At 30.0% G+C, this 27,000-nt stretch overlaps 1 protein-coding gene and 1 non-coding gene across 3 annotated transcripts; both read right to left on the reverse strand.

Annotated features, from left to right (window-relative positions):
• Positions 1-2,551: 2,551 nt before the first annotated feature.
• On the reverse strand, positions 2,552-13,595 carry LOC127258747 (FT-interacting protein 7). 2 transcript variants are annotated; one of them, XM_051285714.1, is made up of 2 exons: positions 13,518-13,578; positions 2,552-5,868 (listed from the first exon to the last, which is right to left on the reverse strand). In XM_051285714.1, exon 2 carries the CDS (start codon positions 5,812-5,814, stop codon positions 2,821-2,823), a length of 2,994 nt encoding a protein of 997 aa, XP_051141671.1. In that variant the 5' UTR covers positions 5,815-5,868; positions 13,518-13,578; the 3' UTR covers positions 2,552-2,820. The 2 variants fall into 2 exon arrangements, 1 of the variants encoding a protein (XP_051141671.1); XR_007840353.1 differs by lacking the exon at positions 2,552-5,868 and adding an exon at positions 13,142-13,275 and having other exon boundaries at positions 13,518-13,595.
• LOC127259869 (small nucleolar RNA U30) lies at positions 13,343-13,432 on the reverse strand. Its single transcript, XR_007840590.1, has one exon. It is a non-coding gene; the product is annotated as a small nucleolar RNA U30 (small nucleolar RNA).
• Positions 13,596-27,000: the final 13,405 nt, after the last annotated feature.

Consider the following 27,000-nt stretch of genomic DNA (forward strand, 5'->3'; position numbering starts at 1 on the left):
TAAAGTATTTTTAAATTATAAAATATCAAATTAAATAGTCACTTTAGTTATCTAAATATGTGTTCAAATTTTTAGGTAGAGTTCTAAAGTGAAGGTGTACTTTTGGTTACTTTTTATTTTTTATAATAAAAAAAAATGGCATTTTTTTTTTGTGAAAAAAGAAATATTTTCTCCCCGTCTCAAAAGAAGTGTCTTATTGAAAGTTGGCACGAAAATTAAGTAATAATAGTATTTAATTGAAAGTTGGTATAAAATATAATATAAATGACTAAAATGTCTTTCTTTTTTAGAAGATTTTAAAGAGTATGTTAGAGTAATAATTAGGGGTAGTATGGAAAATTAGGAATAATTTTGTTATAAAGTGGGGACCACGGCTACTAAATAAAGAAACAAGACAATTATTTTGGGACGGACAAAAATGGAAAAACAAGACAAATCTTTTGGGACGGAAAGAGTAAATGACAAATGAAATTTTTCATTAATTAAAAAGTTAAACTTTTAAGTTCAATCTAAATTAAAAAAGAATGATTGGGTCAAATTAGAATGGTGCTGATTTGATCTAATTTGCAAATTTCTACAGAGAAAATAGTAATTAACAATATAATATGTAGCACATTATATTATTAATTGTAGCAAAATATATTTATATTTCAGTAAAATATATATTATCATTCAACATAATAATAATTTGATTTTATCAGATATGTCTATAAAGAAATTAGCAAATATGTAATATAATATATAACACATTATCTATTTTGTAGCGATTTGCTAATTATTTTCAAATAATGTATTCATTTAGTAATATGTTATCTGTTAAGTAATGATTTACTAATAATGTATTAATTTATTGATTTAACAAAATCAGTACTCTAATGGTCGCAAAGAAAGAAAAAGTATTTCGATCAAGAAACAATATATTTTCTTCGTATCATAACAAATTATCGTTTTTTTTTTTTTTTTTTTGTCATTTCAAAATTATATATACTCTTACAATTTACAATATATTATACAAATATTATTATATTTCTTTTACGTAATACTAATATGAATATTTTAGTTTTTTCCAATTAATTTATATTGTTCTGGAGAAGGTACTATATTTCCAAATCATAGATTCAATACCAATCGTAAGGAAAAGGAAACAAGGCCAATTGCAAATATGTTTGTTTGGCAGATTTTGTAAGATTTATACGGAGTACTATTTATTAAAAAAAAAAAAAAAATCTAAAATATCAAATTAAACAAATATTTTTTTATTTTTTATATTATATTAAAAATTAATTTTATATTCAAAATATCAAATCAATACTTATTTATATCACATTATACAATTATTTTAATTCAAAATTTTTACTATTCAAATCTTAACTCAAAATCAAAACTCTCAAACAAACACACCCTTAACTATAAGATCAACATTTATAAAATACGAAAAAAGAGTAAAAAATCGGAATGTTGATGCTTACAAACAGTCCAATAGGAACAAAAATTTTAAGAATACTTTGAGCATTTCGTATTTTTAACAGAATGATCGTTGTAAAATGAAACTACTTTTAGGATGTATTTGTTCGAGGGATTTGAATTTTAGATTGAGATTTGAATAATAAAAAAATTAAATAAAAAAATGATATGATGTGATATATATAAATATTGATATAATATTTTGAATATAAAATTAATTTTTAATATAATATTAAAAATAAAAAATAAATATTTAATTTTATATTTAAAAAAAAAAAAAAAATTACAGTACGAATCCTTCAAAATCCTCTGAACAAACACTGCATACCAAAAGAGAAGTGCCTTTTTAAGGTCATATCTAAGTCTAGCATTGTTTTTTCTTTCTTATTTGAATTAGACCTGCTTAAGATTTAAAATGTGTACACCCTTCAACGTATTCGAAAAGTTGTCATTTTTTATTTTTATTTTTAATTTTTATTTTTTATTTTTGTTCTAAAAGGTTATTATTTTTTAATTTAGTAATTGTACTACATATCTAACATAATAAATATTCTTCTAGCTTACACTATATTATACATATGTCATTACTTTTATATTACACAATACTAATAGGAGCATTTTTGTCTTTTTCACTACAATTCATTATAATACTAATATTAAAAAATTTACTTACAAAAAGTAAACGGAAATCTTGCACCGGGACGGAGAAAGTATATTGTTTTATATTTTTTCTAAAACAAATACTACCTCCGTCCACTGCCAATCTATCTATTTACTTTTTGTATGTTAATTTTCAAATATTAATTATTATATCAAAACATAATACAATTAAGGAAAAACGACAAAAATACTTCTATTGATGTTTTATAAGACTAATTAAATAAAATTTGTACAAAGAATTATACAAATATAAAAATATTTTTAATGTTAAAAATAATAACGTCAAATACAAATGGATAAATTGGCGGTGGACGAGGACGAGGTAGTAATAGTAATGTATTTAAGAAAAAATAGAAAAACGAAAAACGAAAAGCGCGGAGGCTCCCGAAGCAACGGTCATTTAATTTAAGGCCCATTTATATCTCTGCACAAACCTAATAAATAAATAAATCCAACGGTCACTTTTGCCAAACACCATAAAATAAAAATCTGATAGAGATGACACGACCAACCACTTTCTGCTGTCACATTATTCAAAGCACTTTTAAAAGTTTAAAAATAAATAAATTGTCCTATTGCAGGACAATGAAAGAAACCCGTAAACACTAAATTAAAATACTACACTAAGAGAGTGCACCAATCACATTAACTCAATTAATAATTATTATTATAAATAATAATTATTAGATCATGATATTAGAGAATCCGATCGGACTGCGGCGGCAGCCGCCGGAAAAAGTTCATCGCCGGCGACGGCATGTCGTCGCGGAACCTCGGGTGGCGGAGGTAATAAAATCCCGACGCCAACAAGAACGCTTTGAAGGACACGACGTAAAAAATCAACGAAGCGAGCAAACAAACGACGACGAAAATCCCCGTCGCCCTCGGGTCTTTCCAATTGAACAGTGCCTCCAGCCTCTCCCCTTGCGCTGCCACATCACCCAAAAGCGTTTGGGCCCGCCCCGCGAGGGCCCGCAGCCGGTCGTACCGGACCCGGATCTGGTCCACCGATCGCGACGTCGGGAACCCGTCGAACTCCTCGTCGAGCTCGTCGGCCCCGACGGCGTCCACGTGGGACAATCTCGGGTCCATCGTGATCGACGCACGCTGGCGGTAACGGAACCGGAGGACGACGATTAGGAACGCGTACATGAAAATCGTCGGGAGGACGAGGTGCGGGCAGAGCGCGACGGCGACGAGGAGGACGTGGACTAAAATCGACGTCGGGGGGTGGACCCACGTGCGGATCCCGTCGAGCCACCGTGCGAGCGCAGCGGCACGGGATAGGCACCCGACGACGCGGAACCAATTGGCCTTGCTCCGCCGCATGCTCCACATGTGGATGTCGGAATCGAGCATGAATTGGACGACTTCTTGGCCGAGGGGCGGTTCCGACCTGGCCAATCTCGCCGCGACGATTTTCATCGCGTTGTGCCGCAAGACGTCTTGTTGGGCCGGGCCCAATGGCTTCACGTAGTGCATCCGCGGCAACGTCGGGTTGGCGTAGGCGTGGACGAGGCTGATCCACGATGAGCACGAGAATCGCACGGCGATCTCGATTTCGCCCATTTTCTTCGCGCCACCGGGGAGCAATACGATTAAATTATACGTCCCGACATACACGCGATTCGTGTCGAGCGTCGAGAGCCGGACCCGGAGCTTCCCGAGCCGGACGTCTCGCTTGCTCCCGGCGTCGTCGTTTTTGTACCTCCCGTTGTCGAACACGCCGATTGTTAGCACGGTGCACGGATCGTACACGTCCCACGTGTATTGCTCGTTCCACCGGGGATTAAAGCGGTCGAGGATCGACCGCGTGCGGACCCACTTGGGCCCATATTTGGCGACCACGTAGGCGTCGGTGGTCCCGCGGGTCCCGTCTTTCGTCTTGACTGGGAGCAAATTGGCGGCACCACGTATGCCGACGTCGAGGAGGCCGATGGGGGGCTTGGAGAGCTGCTTGGCGGTGGGGCGGACGTCGCTGGTCACGTGAGCCGCCTCGTCGAGCACGTGATAGCCACCCTCGAGGCAGACGCGCACGTGGATCCTCCCGGCGTACGGCTTGCTGTTTTCATCTCCGCCAATCAGATTGAACCACCTGGACCGGGGCTCGGATTTGTCGTCCGTACGCCGGTCCACAGTGGATAACTGCACCTTGGCGTGCCCCACCGCGTGACCATTCGTAACGTCCTCGACCGTTACTATCAGAAACGGCTCAAACGGCTCGGCGGCTACGAAAAGCAGGTCCTCGTTCCACGTAGGATTGGATGATGAGCCGATTATTGTGCGGCTCGTTTTGAATAGCTGCGCGCCGAGCTGAGCTTTAACGTATAGCTCCGGGTTCCGAGCCTTAGGCTCGGAGTCGGAGCCGAGCTGCAGATCCTGGGTTTGGATGACCGTTAGCCTCAAATACCACAGCTTCGGAGACAAGTAGACTTTGGCTCGGGTTTCCGGTATCAGGCCGCCGGAATCTGACTGCCAGGCCTCCTGGAAGGCTTCGTCGGCCTGAGTCCCGATCCACACTGATAGCATGACGTCATTTCCCGGTGAACCTTCGCCGCCTTCCAAGCTGTACCACTGCGGCGCTAGTGGACTGTCTGGAGGAACGCGTTTCGGCACCTCCTGGAGGTCGAACGACACCGTTCCGGCGGAGACGTCGTTGACGGCGCCGTCGCCGGCGTTCTTATTCTGCGTCCAGACGGAAACTTCGAGAGAAGTTGAGTTCAAGCCTTCTTTATCGAAGGCGAAGACCTGATCCCATTCCTTGTTGGCTGCCTGCGATTTGGTCTTGATGCTGTGAGTTCCGATCACTAGCTTCGCGGAGAAGGAGGAATCGGCTTCTGGCTTCGAGATTTTGGCTTTGACGACGCGGACGTAGAGGAATGGCATCTTGTCGACGAGATCAAAGGCGATCCTTCGATCGGCGTTTCCGCCGGAGATCTTCTGGAACAGTTTAGATTCGATTTCGAGATTTTTAGAGTTCTCGAGAGTCGCCATTTTTTCGGAGTTTTGAGTGCTTTTCTGTTGAGCGATTGGTGGATGTTCTACTTCAGTCGACGCCGGCGGTGGTGTAGACGGTGGCGGAGGTTGAGGCGCCGGTGCAGTTTCCGGTGGTTTCTCTTCCTTCTTAGCCTCATCAGAAGCGGTTTTCTTCTCTTCCTCCTTTTTCTCTTCTGTACCTTCAGGCGGTGGTTGTTTATTCTCCTCCTCCTTCTCTGCAGGCTTCTCCGCCGCTACCGGAGCAGCAGCGTCGTTTTTCTCCGGCGCCGGCGCCGGAGGAGGCTCTTCATCCACATACGAAACTTTCAAGCCAATCTCGCCTTTAATCTGAGAAAAAACACTTCTCTTCTCCAACGGATAATACACCAACGGAACATCCTCACCGGACCGGCCAAAACTGCTGCCGGAGATCTTCACTTTCCCCAAAAACGTGCTCCGCCTACCAGCCTTCTTATCATTGTAAACGTTAAGCTCCAGAATCTCCGTCGCCATCGAACCAACGTCGTGCACCATAAATTCGAGCTTCTCATCCCACTGAGGATTCAGATCTCGAAATATCGTCTTCGTACGGCGCCGCTGGCCGTCGTAATCGACGATGACGTAGGCGCTCGCCGTTCCCTGGCCATCCTTCGGCATCAAATTCTTCGCATTGCAAACTTCTATAATCAGCTTCCTGCTGCAATTCTCCGCCATTGATGCCAAAATTTCCCCCAAATTTCTTCAATTACAGGCTTCGGATCCACAAATCTTCAGAAACGAATGTAAAAAATGTGAGAATCAAAAGGAGCAATGGGAGAGATGTGATACTGTTTTGAAATGGAGTTCGAGTGACCCACCGACTCCAACGCTATTTATAGTCGCGGAAAGATCTAGAAGCCCCAATTTTCAAATTTAAATTTTCAATTTAAAAATAGTAATAATAATAATAATACTTACCATTTTTTATTTTCCTTTATCTCAAAATAATTTTTTATCTTTTCTTAATTTAGTAATTATACTACTTAACTAATATAATAAATACCATTTTAACTTATAATATATTACAAATATCATTACTTCTATATTACACCGTACTAATAAGATATTTTTGTTTTTTTCACTACAATTCAATATAACACTAATATTAAAAAATTTACGTGCAAAACGCAAATGTCATCCTTCTAATGGGACAGACGGAGTAATACTCCATTACGGGTCTACCTTTCCATTTTGGTTTGTGCTACTTATTTTGTTATTTTCTTCTTTGAAAAAATATTACTCTCTCAGTTCCAGAATTATAGTCAGAGTTGTGTTTGGCACGAAATTTAAAAAATATTAATATTATATTAGTAATGGGTAAAAAATCTTTTTGCCCTTGCGAGTGTGTTAGTATAAAAAATTAGTGGCAATTGTGTAATAATAATGAAAAGTAAGGGTAGTTTTACAGTGATATGATTATTTATATAAATTAAACTATTGTTTTGGGACGAACAAAAATAATAAAGAGGACTGTTGTATCAGGACAGGGAGAGTATATATTTAAATTTCATTTTAAAATTTTTAATTTAATTTTTTTTATTTTGATTATATTAATTAATTCAAATTTATTTTTACTAATACGTTTTTAATTATTTCTCTTAAATATTATAAGAACGCGATACTTGTAATTGAGGGAGTAAGTGATTATTATAATAACAAAAATTAAACTGAACTGAAGCCATTAATTATTTAATAAAAATTTAAAAAACTTTCCAAGATTGGAGTACATTACTGTCAGATTCCACGTCAGAAAACCACGTAAGACAAAAGCGGTCCACGTAGGCCCACGTGGTGGGCCCATTTGGGATCATCTCAGCCGTCAGATCATATCGTAACGGTCCGCATCGCCTAGGAGCGTCCCGCTTCGTGATCTTGTCTGGCTATTTAATTAAGTGGTAGATAAATGGACATGGTAATAGAGAATATTTACGGAATGCCACTGAGTTGGAGGGTAAAATAGAGATTTCACATTTGTTAGGGCATAAGAAATGAATGAAGCAAGCATGGTCAAAATGGGGACTCCATTGACTTTCAAAGATGGATTGATTTTTTAAAGGGAGTCCAACGCCAGAGAGATCTGAACCGTTCGTCTGTGGCATTTAGAAAATGAACGGTACCGATCTGTTACGCATAGGAAGTCCTGATTGCTCCCGGGAGTCGATTAATTTCAGTGGGACTTCTAGCGTGAAGATGTGCATTGGCTTCATGTAATTTTGGTTGCAAAAAACCCCAACGATATGTTATTAATTATTGGTTTATTTTGTGTCTTTATTTTAAGGATAAAATTATTATTTGATATAATAGTAAAACCAATTACTTTAAATGTAATGATTATACAAAATTTATATATATATATATTTTTATATTTTATAAAAAATAATACTCCCTCTATCCCAAAACTATAGTCTGGCTTGTGTTCGTCACGGGATTTAAAGAATATTAATATTATATTAGTAGTAAGTAAAAACTACGAGTAAAATATTTTTTTGTCATTGTGAGTGTATTAGTGTAAAAAAGTAGTGGCAATTGTGTAATAATAATGAAAAAATAAGGATAGCTTTATAGTAATATGATTATTTATGAAAATAAAACTATTGTTTTGGGACAGACAAAAATAATAAACAAGACTATTGTACTGAGACGGAGGGAGTAATATATATTTTATATTAAAAAATATAAGTAATTATTTATCAAAAATAATTTAAAATACAAAATAATAAATCTCATATATATTATATTAATTATTAACTACTCCCTTCGTCCAGCTATAAAGTATACTTATTTCTATTTTGGGACGTCTAATTACAAAGTAAACATTTTATTAAATACCTCACTTTTTTTCACATACTCTTACTTTGCATCACATCATTACTTTTATACCAAAAAGGAAGGGCAAAAATATCATTTTACTACTTTTAACTACTCACTATAATTAAAATATTATTATTATTTCTTAAACACCGCGCCAAAAGTAAATATTTACTTTGTACGTAGACGGAAGGAGTATTTTACTATAATTATATTTTTCAACAAACTTATTCTATTTTATAATTTTTTAATATAAAGTTTATTACTCCTTTAGTTCTGGTTCAAATTATCTTTTTTATCATTTTCGTCCACTCCAAAGTATTTTTTTCGTTTTAGTAGAAGTAATTATAAATATATAATTACACATACAATTACTTTATACATAAAATCAAAATATTAAAATATCACAATTTCTTACACACTTTCACTAATTAATAAAATATTATTATTTTTTAATTAGTATAAAATCCCAAAATACCACCAAGAGAGTATATAATAAAAATTATGTATAAAATAAATTAATACTCTATATATTTATTAAATCTGTGCTTTTTTTTCTAAAAAATATACAATATTTTCTATTAATAAAATATTACACATTTTTTTATATTTTATCATTCAATATTAGTATATTTATTTACATTTATGCCATTAACAACTACATACTCAATTTATTTAAAATTTTGTCTTACCTTATTAATTTACTTCTATACATAATTTCCAAAATATGTCATTTTATATCGCAATCATTTAATATAATATTCCCACCGTCCAACTTAATTTGTCTCATATTTTTATTTTCGTCCGTCTAACATAATTTATCATTTTTTTAAAAAAAATATATAATTATACACTTTAATCACATTTTAAAATTAATAATTTATAATTTTTTTATTTTAATTAAACTATTTAGTTATTTTAATCTCAATTTATAATTATTTTTATTGAATTATAATTATTTTTATTAATTATAATTATTTTTATTAATACACTTCTTAATTATTTATTAATTACAAAATATCCAAAACTCTATGCATAACCTAAACATAACAATTTAGCTGGAGCGGAGGCAATAATATAATCATTAAAATTTGTTTTTAATTTATATAAGCACATTTTTCATGGACATAGGAATAATATTTATATTTTTTGTACTTTAATTTTAATAATTTATATATGTGTAAGGGAAATGAATAATGTTTATACACAAATAAAAAATAAATAAAATTAAAGTGAATTTGAAATATGGTTAAAGTAATATAAATGTAATATTAGCGTTAAATTTATTTAAAATAATTAATTAATTTAATTAAAATATATTTTTTAATATAAAAAAAAAAAGAAATGTAAAAATAAAGAATGGGGTCCACCTAACAATGATGTAAATAAAGAAAAATACTTTTTACAGAATGTTTGATTTATTTATTTTTTTTACTATATGACCATACTTAATATAGAAAAATAAAAATAAAAATAAAAAGCAAACTTCAATAAGACAGATGAAGTATTATTTAACAACATAATTTAATTTTATTTATAATAATACTTCTACCGTCCTACATAATTATGTTAGTTTAGTAGTTTTGTTTGAAATGTATTTTTATTTTTATTTTTTTTATATAAAATATAAAAAATTGTGTCGATAATATAAAAAATAATATTATATTAAAATGTTAATATTTTGTAAAAGAATATAATATATATTATTTAGGTCGTGGTTGGGAAAACAATACACACTCTATTTATTAAAAATTTATTCACTAATAATTTTATTACATATATTTTAATAATATTGTGTTGAATATTAACTTGTTGCCAATTAAGCCAATTAAGTGATCTATTAAATTTATTAGATTTAAAATATATTAACAGAGACCCGATAAATTATTAATTGAGTTATGATACCAATTAAGAATAAGAAATAATATTTAAGGTTGTGATCTCAGGTGTAAACATAATGTCTATTATTTTTCATATCTCATAAAAGGCAGACACTTAGGGGTTTTTTTCAAAAAGAATTGCGTTATAAACTTGAAGAACACAAAACTCTGAATTAATCCGCAAATTTGAATCATATTGCGCCAATGGAATCAAGTTAAATTTATTTTCTTTATTTTTTTTATATCAATTATTTACTACGATAGATTTTAAGTTTAAGATTTAATTCTTGATAAACTTTCAACACATTTTTTTTTAATACATATTGGATAAACTCTCGATCAAATGTAATAAACATATAAGATTAGAAGGATTTTGAGTTCACCATCCATACATCTACAAGTAGACTATCTCTTACAGAACTACTATTATTATTATTATTATTATTATTATTATTATTTAATTTGATTCTAAAAATGTTCACAATTTATATCATATTATTTTATCAAAAAACAAGTAAAGTTGAGGGAGAAAGTATTATACTTCTCCATTCTTTTTTAAAAGGGCTTTTGAAATTTTATAAAAGAGGAAGAAATAATAATATTTTATTAATTAATAAAAGTGGGTAAAAATTTTTGATATTTTTAACTTTTGATTTTTTGTATAAAATAATTATATGCAATGATATAGTCGTAATTTTAAAATAAAAAAACTTAAAAAAAATGTTGGTATTAGTATATATTTTTTCTTTTCCTAAAAAAAGAAAAGAACACTTTCAAATTAGACGGACAAAATTAATAAAAAGAGTACTTTAAATTCAAAAAAATGAAATGTTCCCTGCGTCCCAATATAATAGTCTTATTTACTATTTTTATCCGTCCCAAAAAAATAATTTTATTTTCATAAATAACCATATCACTGTAAAACTATCCTTACTTTTTCATTATTATTATACAATTGCCACTACTTTTTACACTAATACTCTCACAAGGATATCTTTTATCTATATCTTTTACCCACTACCAATATAATATCAATATTCCTTAAATTCTGTGTCCAACTCAATTAAGACTATATTTACGAAACAGAGATGAGAGAGTATATTGTTAGCTCAAAAGTCATTTTTGGAAAAATTACTCAAGCCTACAAGAAAAATAGTCGGTCCAGGTGTCCGAAAGGTCAAATCGAAGCCGCTCAATCGGAGGCCCAAAGCTGAGATTAAGGCCCGAGAAAAGTGAAGCACAAATGGAGTGACTATTTTATTTTTTGATATTGATAGATAATGGATGAAATTAAATCCTAATTAATTTAAATTATGGATAAAAACAAATTATAATCAATTTAGATTACATTGGAAATAAAAATATATATTTTGAATTATAATCAATTTATATTACATTGGAAATAAAAATATATATTTTGGCTTTCTAAGAGAGGTCCAACATTTTTTTCTCACAACCCCGTCCGACGAGTTGTCGAAAAATATTTTAAGCATATATATGTATATACTATATATTACATATACATACAAACAGAGCTGGTAACAAATCGAGCCAAATTTTAAGTGTTTGTTAACGTTTGCAAACAAGATTCGTGTTCGTTCGTTAAAATTTTCAATTCGACTCGTTAAAAATTTTTGTTGTTTAAACTCATGTCCGTGTTCAGTTCGATTAGACTTGATCATACTCCTTCAAGCTCATTTGTCTTTTTTCTATTATTATTATTTATATATAAATTAAAAAGAAAATTTAAAATTATTTTATTTATATATTTTAAATTAATATTTTATTTATTTATAAATTATAATTTTATATGTATATATAATATTTATTCGTGTTCGCGAACGATTTTTAATCGAACCGAATCGAGCCGAATAGAGTTTCCGAACGGCTCAGTTTGTTTAATAGCTCTACATACAAATAGTATATCATGCTTCATCCATCTCATATTTATATATTTATTTATTTTTTGGAAGAAGTTTTAAAAATATTAGTATTATATTAAAATGTAGTAAAAATAAAAGTAAAAACATTAAATTAATCTTATAAGTATTGTATGATATAAGTGTAATGACATTTATAATTATTATAAATTGAAAGGTATTTGTAATATTAAATAAATAGATAATATAATTACTAAAAAAAATAATTTATTATAGGACAAACTAAAATGGAAAAATAAATAAATTTTTAATAAATAAATAGAATATCACTTTAACTATGTGACCCACCACAATGAACCGAGACTGAATACTTTAAACGAGTTAAATTACTCAACCCTAACCTGAGCCGTTTATAATTGTATCGAGTTCGTGTTATGTTAATTTTTATTGATTTGAACCTAAAATAAATTGAATTATTTAAAATTTAACTTAATTTATGAAAAATTACTAAATTATATTTATTTTACATATATAAAAAATATATTAATCAATATTAATATATTATAATCGGTTGTCATATCAAATTATAGTTGAAAGAACTATTTATTATTGTATCGAATTCGTGTCAACCCATATACATAATCGGGTTAAAATCTTTGACCCAAAGCCCTATTTATTATCGTATGGATTTCATGTCAACCCATATTTTTGACCCAAACTCAATTATTTGACGTCGAATAAATTTTTGCGAGCTCTACTCATAAATACCAAAATCAAATTTCAAAATTAAATTTTTAAATTTAAAAATAATATATACATATATTTGTATCTCATTTTGAAGTCTATTAATTTTAATAAAATCAGAACAGAATAGCAATTTTTTGAAAAGAACTAAAAATTAAAAAGTTGGAAATATATATAGACGAAATAAATAAATATAAACCAAACATAAAAAATGAGATCTTTCTATCCAATTCACCGAAATGCATATATTTTATTTTCACGGGTGACTTATTTTACCGAAACATACTAGTGTGTAATTTCTTTTACAATTTCTTCTATTTTTTCAAACTCCCCTTTAACTCTTTAACCAGAGCCGTTAAAGATCCGAACCGAATCTGAACCAAATTTTAAGTATTCGTTAACGTTCGCGAACAAAACTCGGGTTCGTTCGTTAAGCTTTCGAGCTCGTTCGTAGTGTTCGAACTCGGCTCGTAAGAATTTTTGTTGTTTGAGCTCGTGTTCGTGTTCAACTCGTTTAGGGTCGATTAAGCACGTTCGAGTTAGTTCGAGCTTGTTTGTCTTATTTTTTTAAATTTATATATAAATTATATGTTGATCGGTTCGTTCCGTCGAACGAGCTTTAACCGAGCCGAGTTCACGATCAACTCGGTTCGTTTAATAGCTCTACCTTTAACAGATTTGGACGAGAAATTCAAACCAATCCGCAGAACTATTGAATTGAATTGAAACAAACCTAATTCAAAAAAAAAAAAATTAAAAAAATTGATCGATCTGTTTATTTGTAGCAGGCGGCGCCCCAACCAAACACTGATCGTCTTCTTCGTCTTGATTGAATAAAATAAAATAGAAGAGGATGGTAAGGAAATGGTAAATAAGAAAGGCGGAGGAGGCGCTCAGAGACGAAAACGAATGGATTTGGATGATTATCCTCATTAGATATGAATCAGATTAACGAGATTTATCGATATCCTCATCACAGAGCCTCCTCCGAACCGTGAATGTGTGTGCTTGTGTTATTCCAGATCTAAATATATAAGAAAAAGATCTGCAACAGAGATTTTCTTACCTGGCTGGCTCGCGAGCATGGAGATTAGAAGCAGGCCGAAGGCGGAGGCGTCCAGAAAATTGAGGCGGTCATCTGATTTAGGGTTTTGAATTTATAGAAGAGGACTGAGGGGTAGTTTCGTCAATTAAAAAAATGGCGTGTGTATGGAATTTCTTTTGAATTTATAGAAGAGGACTTAGGATTTTGATTATATTTTAATTTTTTTAATCATATATATTATTAAAATATATTTTTATTACACATATTTTTAAATAATTAATTTTTATTATTAATTAATTTTTTAAAAAATAGATTATATCAATGGACTTCCTTCATTCATTTCATTATAATTAAACCGTTGAATTGAAAATATTTTATTTAAAGTAATAATATTTAATTAATTAATAATATGAGTTTTATTTTATTTTATTTCATATATAATAGTTTTAGTACAACAATACGACTTTATTCTCATTCATTTCTTAAAGACAAACAAGTATGGATGCCTTAAGCATGTCTATTTCTTGCTCTTTATTACACCATTCATAGTTATATATGTATACTAGAGATTTTAAAAGACGGTCGAGAAGAAACATCGGCGAGCACGACAACAATAGAAGTCAATTCTAATACAAAGAATCGACTCTAGAAAGAAAAATTGTTTCACTTATATTATACGGGATGTAAGCCTCGTTGCCCGTGTATTTCACAAGTTTTGCGATTTTGGTAACTTGGAGAATCGATTGAATTTCGCCTTCGTAGTTAAGCAAGGCGCAACCCTTGACAGGAAGCTCTGTAAAGACCATGCATGTCGGGATTATAATATCTTCTGAAAAAGGCTCTTTATGCCCTTCCACGAAGAATGAGATGTTACCATCGACAGTGGTGGTTGTTTCCAAGGTATTTTTACCTGTTGAGAATTAATGTGTTAGAATAATTGTGAAATAAATCCTCAAAATTGAATTTTGAATTTGAAATTTTAAATTCAATTTCAAAATTTAATAATATGTATATTTATAGTGATATACAAATTATTTAAATAAGTCAAAAATCTTATAAATCTGTTAAATAAGATAACTAACATAAATAAAATTCTTATGAAGAGAATTTCAATTCCATATTCTAACAACATGATTATGAGGCTTTAATACGTGTTAGTTACAAGCTTAGTAATCTATATATAGACCTCAAACCTTCATTGTAATTATCGATTCTTAGCATCATTTTGTTTAATAATAAAATTCATTCCATTATAATAAAAAAAAAAAAACCAACAATACCCATGTTGCGATCATTACAGTCCAGCCGACTGACCGCTCCATTGAGGCCAGGTCCCGGGCACTCGCCGTCGGTGGTGCAGCAGACTCGGCCAGTCACGATCAAGTTGTTCTCTCGGAGATAATGTCGGGGAGAATATTGAGGTTTAGCTGCGGCAAATGAGAAAAGGGCGGCGACGAAAAGGGCTATGGAAAAATGATAAGAATTCGCCATTGAAATAGTAGAAATCATATGAATTTTTTGGGGTGCCAACTACTGCGAAGAAATAGCTAATTTATAGATGAAAATCTTTTGTAAGATAGAAGGATTATGGTAAGAGATTGATATTTCCACTTTTTAGATCTTCTTGGAATCCTAATTAATGTTGATATGATCCTTATAGACATGGTAGTAGTATATGTAGCTATTGTTAATTTTTATTATTATTAATATCCCCAAACAAATGCATAGTTCAAATTTATTACTTAAAAGTCCAAGGGTGTAAACCCGCAAAAATAAAATAAAAAGAATCGACAAACACAATTACATGGTTCATTATTGTGAGATGTTGGTTACGTCTACGGTAGAAGAAAAATAACTTTATTAGGCACACACGGCGGTATATCATAAATCATAATGAACATTTATAATAAACAGAATTTTTCGTTATTTTAGTCCTCCGGCACCGGAGACGTCCGCGTGGCTCGCCGGAAGCCACGTGTCCCACCAAGTCAGCGACACGTGGCGGACACGTGAATTTTATTTTTTTATATTTAATTTTTTTTGTTTCAATTGGACCAAATAAAAAAAAAGATTAAAAAAGCAAATAAATTTTTTTAAAAAATAAAAAAATAAATAATAATAATAATAAAATCCACGTGTCCGCCAGGAGTCGTTGACCTAGCGGACACGTAGTCTCCGGCAAGCCACGCGGATGTCTCCGGCGCCGAAGGACTAAAACAACGAAAAATTTTCACTTATGGGACTAGTTTGCGACATACTCCATTTACAAGACTAAAATAATAAAGGGTCAATTACGTGACTAAAAATAGTTTACCCTAAAATTTTATACTCCCTCCGTCCCAAACAATTTGCAATATTTCATTTTTGATATATCCCAAACACTGTGCAACATTTCCAAAATAGGAAATAATTAATCATATTTAATCTCTATCTCATATTTTATCCCCTCACATTATCCAAATATAAAAATAAAATATACATTTATCTTTCTATCACATCACATAATTTCTAAATTATCCTACTTAATACTATTCATCTAAAAAACCGTGTCAAATGCAAATATTACACCTTGTTTGGAATCAAGGGAGTATTAAATACCATTTTATGTCATATTAAAAATTTAATTTCAATTCAATATTTTTATTATTTTTTTTATTTTCAAATCCTACTCCCAAGACCATATCCGGACACACCATAAAAAATATGCATTTAAATATGTGTGTTTATTTGTGGGGTTCTTATTTTGAATAGTAAAATTTTGAATTGAAATAGTTGTTTGATGTGATATAAATATGTATTGATGTGATGTTTTGAGTGTAAGATTTTAGTGTAATAAAAATAAATAAAAATTAGGTGTTTAATTTGATGTTTTTTAAGGAAAAAAAAATTGAAACAATAAAATAAGTGTAAAACCTGTCAAGTAAACACCCTAAGACTTTTTTTTTTTTAAATTTAAAATATTACATCATAAATTATAAGCTGCAATCCTTGTTGATTAGGTCAAATAAACCAATTAATATATCTAATAAAGGTATACATTTTAAGGTTTTTTTTTTTTTTTGAAAATAATATATATATATTTTATAAAAAGTCATAATAATTATTTCCTTCCTCCCATAACAAAATATCTATTTTTTCATTTTAGTTCGTTCCATAACAAAGTATTCATTTCCTTTTTAAGTAATTGTACTATCTACATAACGTTGCAAATACCCTTACAACTTACAATATATTACACAAATGTCATTACCTTTATATTACACGTACTAATAAGGTTATTTTAGTCATTTCTATTTTATTTCTATTATATTTTAATATAATACTAATATTTCTAAAACTACTTGAAAAAACAAATGGATACTTTTTTATGGGACGGAGAGAGTATATAATTACAAAAAAAATTAAAATAAATCCAAAAGAACAAAAGGAAGTTATTATTTGAGGTTTGGTTTGTGATCTATGGGAGAAATCGAACAACTTATTATCGAGGCAACAATTAATGATGCTTGTAATGTTACAATTATAATTTTATTTTAATAATTATAGTCAACTCATGATTCTAATTGATAATTCAATATTCATATTTTGATGATCCTAATAAAATTTGTTATGCAATAAATATATAATAAAATTATCCCACTGAATATAATAAAAAGAAAATGATAAATTATATTTATTCATAATTATTTTTTATAGAAAATTAGCAATAGCTTTTTTTTTTTTTTTTTTTGGTAAAAGTAATGTTTAGCCAGACAAATTGGTCACTAATTATAATTTTTTTTTAGTCCTAAATATATTTATATTAAATATTGTGGCAAAATGCTACATGAATAAAATTATCTATAATATATATATGCTTTAAAACGTACTATTATATTATTTTATTATATATATGCCAAAAAATAATAAAATAATTATAATGATTTTCATGATATTTATACATAAAATACAAATGATATATGTTTAGTAAATTATAATATCTATGTATAATTAGTTTACAATAATTTAACAATATACTATATACTCTCTCCGTCGGGCCTGGTTTGCAGGGTATTAGATTTGGCCGGGAGTTTACCCAATACGCATTTTCGGGTAACGGCTGCGAGTTCCCACGTCATCCAAAAAAAATAAAAGATCACCAATTTTTATTTTTGTAAGTTTATCAATTTTAAATATAATTAACAAATATAAATTAATTTAATTAGATTTCTAACATCTTATACGTAGGACCCACTCAAAATCCCTTTATTTCTGTATCTCTCTTCAATTAACAAATAAATATTTTTATCTATCTTTAAAACTTCTCATTTTTTATAAAACTAATTTACGATAATGATAAATAAATAAATAGATTTTTTTTATTCATTTGTATTATATAAAGTTTTATTATCTACAAAATGATATTCATTTTGATATATTTTATTGAGATATAGTTCTAAAAATATTTAAAATACCAACAATATTATTCATATAAATAATAATAAAAATATTATCATAACTTATTATTAATAATTTACTAATTTATACTATCTAAAATATACTGTGTCCCTGACAAAAAGGTTCATCTTTCGCCGAACGAAGGGAGTACTTTATTATAATTATAATACTAGCATTATATCATTTACTCCATCCGTAATGTAAAAGTATGCTTACCGGGCACGGATTTAAAAAAAAGTAGATAAAAATAGAAACTCTTTTCTTTTAGGGTAAAGAAAATTTAGAAAAAATTGGTATTTTTTATTAAAAATAGAAACGGAAATAAGTTTGGATGATAACTAAAAAAAATAAGTGAGAATAAATTTGAATAATAAAGGAAATATAAAGCTAAAAATAATATTGAAATATGACTTGTCTTGTCGAACCTAATTTGCAGGGGTATTAGGTTCGATTGCAAATTTACTCCGAGCTCACTAAACAAGTAACGACGACGGATTCTCATATTATCAAATAATAATAATAATAATAATAATAATAATAATAATAATAATATTGAAATAGTCAAATATTTATTTACTCTATTATTATATATTAGATCAAACTAGATGTTAGATGATTTCTCCTAAAGAGAAATGTAATTGTTTTCATTTATTTGATTCTCCACCAAATATGTATCAATTTGTTTTTACTATCTTTTATAATAAATAATATTGTTACCATTCAAAATATTAAATCAAACATGTATCTTTTAATTTTTTATATTATAGTATAAAAAATTTAATTTTACTTTTATATCTTTTCAATAACTAATAAAATACTATAATCTTTTTAATATACAAAAAAAGTTAAAAGGGATATATATTCGTCTGGAACGGGAAAGTAATAACTATGTTGGAAAAAATTGCATTTGTAACTTGAAAAGTACAAACTATTTTTGTTCATGGTGGGATTAGGTGTTGAGAGTCACTCATCAGCACCATGCTGATTGATTAATAAAGATTACATTATAAAAATTAATCGACTTATATTAATTTAGAGGTATAAAAGTACTTTTTCTCATTTCTCTAATTAATACTTCCTTGTCATCTAATTCTATATTTATTTAACCGGGTAAAGAAAAATAGATAAAAATAGATATATTTAACCGGGTATGAGTTTTAAGAAAAATAGATAAAAATAGAAACTTTTACTCAGGTAAAGAAAAAGTAGAAAAAATGGTATTTTTTACTAAAGTAAAACGAAAATAAATTTAGATGACAACCAAAAAGAAAAGTGGGAATAGATTTGGATGACGGAGGGAGTATAATTTATTGTCTCTCTTTTCTTCTTTTCCCTTCCTTTCCTTTCTCGTATGCGAATATATTTCAACAACGTTCTGTTTTGTTCAGTTTAGCATTTAAGTGTGTATGACGAAACATTCATATTATATTACACGGATATCTCGTGTAATATAATATCTCGTGTCGAATGGATTGGTGATTAATTAGAAAGGAAATACCTTGCAATGTGACGTTGAACAAACACACAATTTGAAGGAAAAACACGAACAAAACATACAAAGGAGAAAGAAGCATAAGGAGGAATTGCCTTAAAGACAATTCAAGCACAAATGGACTATGATATGGGTTTTATATACGAACAAGATGGTCGTTTGTTTTTTGCACATAAATTTTTTTAGTATTAGTATTACATTATATGTAGTACATATCAATAATTAAAAAAAAAAGACTAAAATATCTCTATTAGTATTGTATAATATATAAGTAATGATATTTTTGCAATATATTATAAGTTATACGTATATTTATAATGTTAGATAGATAGTACAATTATCAAATAAAAAATGATAATCTTATTTTGAGACAGACAAAAAAAAATGATAACTTTTTAATGGAACCGAAGGAGTTTAATTTTAGTACAACAATACAACTTTATTCTCATTCATTCCTTAAAAGACAAACGAAAACAAATAGTATGGAGTATGGATGCCTTAAGCATGGCTATTTCTTGGCCTAAATTACACTCATCCATAGTTATATAAGATTTCAACATACAAGCACATATATACATGTATGTATGTATAGTAGAGATCAAAGGTGAAAAGAAGCAACAACGACGAAAACGACGATAGAATTTAACGAGCAACGACATATTTCTATAAAGGTTGGATGAAAGACAACAAATCCGTGCCAGTTATATTATATCGAACGGGGTTCCCAATAGGCATGACATTGTCGAATCCCGGAATTGAGAAAATTTCGCTGAAGGTGTGGAGGGCGCAACCCGCGACAGGAAGCTTTGTAATGACCACACATGTGCTGAGTAAAAAGTTTTCCGAATAAGGTACTTTCTGCCCTTCTACGAAGATTGTGAAGTTACCGTCGATGGTGGTGGTTGCGCCAATGGAATGCAAACCGACACGAGTATCAAAACAGTCTGGTGGAAGTGCAGCAGAGTCGGCCGGACACAGTCAAGTTGTTTTGTTCGAGAAAGATTGGGATTCGAGTTTGAGCTGTGGCTAAGGAGAAAAGGGAAGCCGCGAAAAGGGCTATGGAAAGGTAATGAGAAGCCATTGAAAGAGTCGAAACTATGAAATTTTGCGATGCGGACTATGACGAAGAAAGAGCTTATTTATAAATGAAAAAAGTTGTAGCATAGAAAGATTTTGGTTAGAAACGATACTTTTTTTTTTTAACCCACACATACACTCATCTGAGATCAAATTCGGAACCTAGCTTTCTAATGAAAGATGTCTCACTACTTGAATTACAAGGATTTGACATAAATAATATTCCCTCCGTTTCATAAGAATGATACTATTTTTCTTTTTTTTTTTTTTTCGTCCCAAAACAAGGATATTATCTTCTTATTTAGTAATTGTACTACCTACATAACATAATTACCCTTACAGCTTCCAATATATTACACAAACGTCATTACTTTTATATCACACACACTACAAAAAAATTAGTATATTTGTAACGGAATTTCGTTCATAAAGTTCACGTAGCTAACGTAATTCCATCTCTAATTCCGTCTCTAATATCATTAGTAACAGAAAAAGTGAATTTAGTAACCAAAAAATCTCATTACAAAATTGATAATTTCTTGTAGTGACAATCTAATAGGGACATTTTTGTCTTTTTTATTATAGACCAATATAATACTAATATTCAAAAATCTACGTGCAAAAAATAAACGTTACTCTTCTTCCAAGACGGAGGTAGTACTATTTTTAGATTTTTACACCTAACTAATTTTGATATGATCCTTGTAGATATCACAGTATAGTTGTTATTTAAAGATGACGGTTCGCCTAGCTAGGGATTTTTAAATATAATGAGATATAAGTTAAAATGAATGGATCGGTTAGGATATTGATTAGGACTAATCAGTATCGTGCTTATAATTAGCATATTAGCAACTATATGTCAATGTGTCGCTGAAATTAAATCAACATATATTGTGTGGATTATATATTATCATATGTCGTCAGTTTATCTCATGGATTTATGTAATGTTACCGTACACTTTATGATGAGATCAATCATTCTATGTTTGGAATGACTATTATCATATGTTGTTAGCTTATACTGTGTATTTGTGTTGTATTAATATGTACTTTTAACGGATCAATATTGAGATATAATATGTAGACCATTATCACATGCTGATTAATTAGTTCTAATCAGCATCCTAACAACCGCCTATGAAGAAAGTCGAACTCATTACATTTCTATTGATGATTTGGTCTATATGTAAATTTTTAAAAATTAAATTAAATTAATATCTAGTTGAATTACTCATATATCAATGAGTTTAATATCTATAATATGGATTAATAAAAAGTCTTTCAATGTAATTTGTCTTCATTTCTATCACATTAATATATATATATATATATATATTTCAATTCAAGACTCGTGAACCCAACTCAGAATGCACCCCAAAAACATTTGTTCATACACATTTTTTTATTTAAAATATAGTACTAAAAATTAAATTTTTATTCAAAATACCGTATCAATATCTATTAAATATCGAATTAAAGTTTCGTTTTAATTCAACTTTGTGTTATTATAATTTCAAACTGAACTTTCAAACCTATATTTGAATGCACCATAAAGAACAAACCCAAGGCAATGAACATAAATAGTTGTGAGGATTGCCAAACTAATTTGGTTTGTCATTTATTGGATAAATTGAACAATCGTATTATTGAGGCAACAAATTAATTAATGAAGCTTGTATTCCTAAAGTTTTAATTTTAGTTAGGATAAATTATACTTGCTTCGTGCCGCATTAACGTATATATTTTTTATTTTTGTCCGTTCCGCAATAATGTATATATATCTTATTTTAGTAACTATGGATGTAATACCTCAATTTTAGAATATATAGAATAATATTACGATATTTAATAATTTGATAATATTAATAGAAGTAAGAAATTAATATTAAGGAATAAATTTTATTACTACTTTGTATAAAGATTATACTAGAGTGTAACCCGTGCTATGAACGAGTTATTTTTATATTAAATTATATATTGATTTAATATTTTTTAAAAAAAATACTTAAATAATACTTATAATTTATATATGTATATAATTTTACTCGAATTAAATTAATTTGAAAAATAACATACACAATAAAATATTTTCGAAAAAAGAATTTATAGAAAATAAAAATAACATAATAAATAATTAAAAATATATATACACGATAAATATAGAACTACTACAATAAAAATAAAAATAAAAAATTATATGTTAAAATTTATCTTAATTTTTTGTATGAATTTTCTGAATTTTTTCAAATAAAAAAACTTAAAAAATTTAAACTTAATCTACAAATTTGGAAAATCTATTAAAATATTATACTAAAAACGAAATCATGTATTTTTGAATGTATAGATTATATATATTATATATTTTGTATGAATCTATATATATATATATATTATATTTTAAAACTTTAATCGAAAATCGTATTAAAATTTTTCTATTAGAACACACCCAATTTGGTAAAATAATAAATAAAATCCACAAAAGATGAGAGGGATTTAAAGTTTAATTTATCATAATAAATAAAAATCATAGACAAATAGTTATGTCATTTAGAATTTAAGAAATATAAATCCCGAGTAATTTTACCAACCAAACAAATGATAGGATTCCCAAATCATAAATGCAATAAATCATATCACATATTGTTGGATTTTTTGATTCAATTAGATCTACCGCAATATAAGATACACACTTAATTATGCATCCCGCTTTAAACCCTGGCCGAGACCGCGACCCGCACCCGTCGGACCCGTGACCCGTCAGACCCTGAACCGCGTACTTACTTACCTGACCCTGACCGCAACCCGTTACCCGCGACCCACTTCGGATCAGCGTCTTTTTGCTAGACGCGATCCTGGCCGTCCATTGTGGATCTTCATCCTGGCCGTTCACCTTGAGTATATATACATAGAGAGAGTGTGTTTAACTCTCATTCTTCACTCTCATAACCCTCTCTCTATACCACTCACCCTCTCTAGCTCTCCTCTCTCTCTCTCGACCTCTCTTTTTACTTTTCCAGTGACTTTTTCCAGCGATTCTTGGTGGAGCCTTCCTCCTGTAAGTTGTGGAGCTCCTTTGGCGCGGTGTATTACCCCCTGGTTTGTTGTTCGTAGCCGCAAAGGGCTCGTTCAACTTTGAGGCATTTGTATTTTCGTTTGTTTCGCCTTGTATATTCTTGTGGGGGTTTATTTTCCATGAGTCGTTCGGTTTCAGGCCGATTTAAAGTGTGTAGTCGCTAGTTAGGTGGATTTGTGTGTCGATTTACTGTTTTGAATTGTTATGGGCTGAGCCTAACCAAAACTAGTTTAATATTTGTGTTTTAACTCGATTTCATTAATAAAACTTAAGATCTATTTCGTATTTTTCTATTACAAGTGGTATAAGAGCTCTTTGGTGTTTTTTCGTTTTGGAAATCGAGTAATATTTTCAGTTTTGAGGTTTTTTGGTGGTAAGTCTTTAGATCTACGAAAGGATCTGGTTGAATCAAACTTTTTTTTTTTGTTGTTTCGATTCTTTTCCTGGTAGATCTGTTGGATACCGGCCAAAATCTCACTCGATCCGTGCTTTTTAGCCTCGGTCGCGTGCAATTTGTGTTGAACGTGACTTAATCGCTACAGATCTGTGTAGTTTGGTTAAGTTTTGACACTAGATTTGGTTAGTTTGTTACAAAACCGTTTTACTTTTAACAAACGAGTTTTATATTTCAAACCTCCTTTAAATAAAAGGTGTAAATCGGGTAAAGTGCCTCTGTTTTGTATAGATCTGTTCTCTGGAGTCAAAATCTAAAAGGTTTCGTAAACCTTAAAAGTTGATAAACTATTTTTTTGAAGATCTTTATATTTTTCAAACTAAAATCTTGTTTGAAATCTTCGAATCTTTTAAGCCTTGTCTGTTTGTGTTTGTTCTTGAGTCGACATTGTGCAATATACAATTTGTTTCAGGGATTCTAACAATTTGTTAGAAGATAAACAAAAATTTTTAGTTCGGTTTCCGTTTTTGTGAATTTTTTTTTAGTTTGGCTAACCCATATTTTCTACAAAAGATAATAGGTTTGTTTACTGTGTATTTTCTACTGTTTTGTAGAAATATAAATTTTTGTTGTTGTGTTACAAGGGTAACCCCTTAAACTCACATTATTTACTATTTTTGGTGCTTGTTTTAAATTTTTGTATTTAATTTTTTGTGCCCAAAAATAAATTGTAAAAGCTATTGTGAAACCAAGGTTACTAAACTTCGATCCTCACTTTGTGAGTGATTCTCGAGTACCTCAGTTGAATAGTCACGAGTGTATGTTGTAATAGTTAGGTTATATATATTTTTTTGATTGCCTAAATTGCTTGTTGTGATTGTCTGATTGTATGCGATAATCTGTAATTATTTGTTTCGTGTGATTTACTTGCAAAATAATTTGTTTTTTGTGTGAAAATTAAAATAAATAATTTTCTGGAATTTTAAAACAGAACTGGTCTTTCTTTTAAAAAAAAATGGCTGGTAGCTCTAGTTTTAATATATCTTCTTTTGATAGGAAAATGAATTTTGCAATTTGGAAATAAAAAATGAGAAGCATTTTAGTCACTCAAAGAATAATTAGAGCAATTGAGCCGGATCATGTAGCTCAAATTCCTCTAAAGAGGAGGGTTGAGTTAGATGAAATGACTTACTCTATTATAATACTCAATTTAGCAAATCATGTAATTAGAAAAGTAGGTAAGCAAGAATCTGCTTTGGAATTATGGAATAAATTGGATGATCTATACACTCAAACTTCACTTCCTAGTAGGTTATATTTGCTAGAATAAAATTTTAGTTTTAAACTTGATTTGTCAAAATCAATTGATGAAAATCTGGACAGTTTTTCAAAATTGATACCAGATATAAAACTTACTAGTGATAAAAAAATATTGAAGATTATAGTGCTATAGTTTTGTTAAATGCAATTCCTAATTCATTGATGTGAAATCTGCTATTAATTATGGGCGTGATTTTGTAACATTATATGTAGTCATTAATGGGTTAAAATCTAAATAATTAGATTTACAAATTCATAAGTTCAATTAGGGTGAAGTCATGTATATTAGAGGTAGGTCTCCTTTTAGATCAAATAAAAAGTATAATTTTGGAAAAAATAATAATAGTAATAAAGACCAGAATAATAGAAATAAATATAGATCTAAAAGTATATGAAACAATAGATCTAAAACTCCAAATAAATAGGGTAAAAGATGCTATAATTGTGGTGATCCTAACCATTTTATACGTGAGTGTCCTAAAAAGAAGATTAATAACATTACAAACAGTAATAATAATGGTAGCCAACAACATGTTAATGAGTTAGCCAATATGACATTACTTGATCGAAAATGTGGTGATGTGTTTACTGTTACTGTCGACTGCTTGAATGTGAACAATGTATGTATGAATGAATGGCTTATTGATTCTGGATGCACTTACCATATGACTCCATTAAAATTGACTTTTTGTGAACATAAAACTTTAGAAAATTGCACTGTTTCCATGACTGATAATAGTGTTTCTAAAGTGCTTGGAATTGGTAGTGTAAATTTGAAATTTAACACTAGTTTTGTGCTAAAATTAAATAATGTGAGGCATGTACCTGGTTTATCAAATAATCTGCTTTATTGTGCTGTTTTATCATATTTAGAATTAGAGGAAAATGGGGAAATGATTGTATAAAAATTACTATCTTTAGTTGTGTTTAAAGTTGTAAAACATAATAATCTATACGTTACTTGTGCTGAACCAATTAATATGCTTGTAAACACAATAAATTCTGTTAAAGAGAATAGTGATTTGTGGCATAAGAGATTATGACACTTAAGTAACAAGGGATTAGAAATTTTACATAAAAATGAATCTTTATGAAATGTAAAATTTAATCCAGTGTCCTTTTGTGATAATTGTGTGTATGGTAAACACCATAGGGTCCAATTTCCCCATCCCCCTAGTGAAAAATGTGATTTGTGTAAATCTGTGTTGGATTATTTACATGCTGATGTGTGGGGTACAGCTAGTAAGCCATACATGGTGGGGCTAGATATTTTTTATCCATTATTGATGATTTTTCTAGAAAAACTTGGGTATTTTTGATAAATAATAAATTTGATGTGTTTGATATTTTCAAAAATTGGAAAATTAAAATTGAAAATCAAACTGAAAAGAAAATTAAATATCTTAGAACTGATAATGGTTTAGAATTTTTGAAATGTTTTTTGTCAAGAAAATGCTATAAATAGACATAATATTGTCCCCTATACACCCCAACAAAATGGGGTGGCTGAGAGGATGAACCGGACTCTCTTGGAGAGAGTTCGAAGCCTTTTAGCTTCATCCAATTTGTCTAAAAATTTATGCAGGAAGCTATTATGACAACAACTTATATAGTCAATAGATCACCCTCTATTCCGATCAAAAAAAAAAAATAGATCACCCTCTATTCCTTTGAATGGTGCTTGTCCTGAATTTAAGTGAACTGGTAG

The sequence above is a fragment of the Andrographis paniculata genome, unplaced genomic scaffold (genome assembly GCF_009805555.1).
Source record: "Andrographis paniculata isolate CXL003 unplaced genomic scaffold, ASM980555v1 Contig14END, whole genome shotgun sequence".
Classification (NCBI taxonomy): Eukaryota; Viridiplantae; Streptophyta; class Magnoliopsida; order Lamiales; family Acanthaceae; genus Andrographis; species Andrographis paniculata.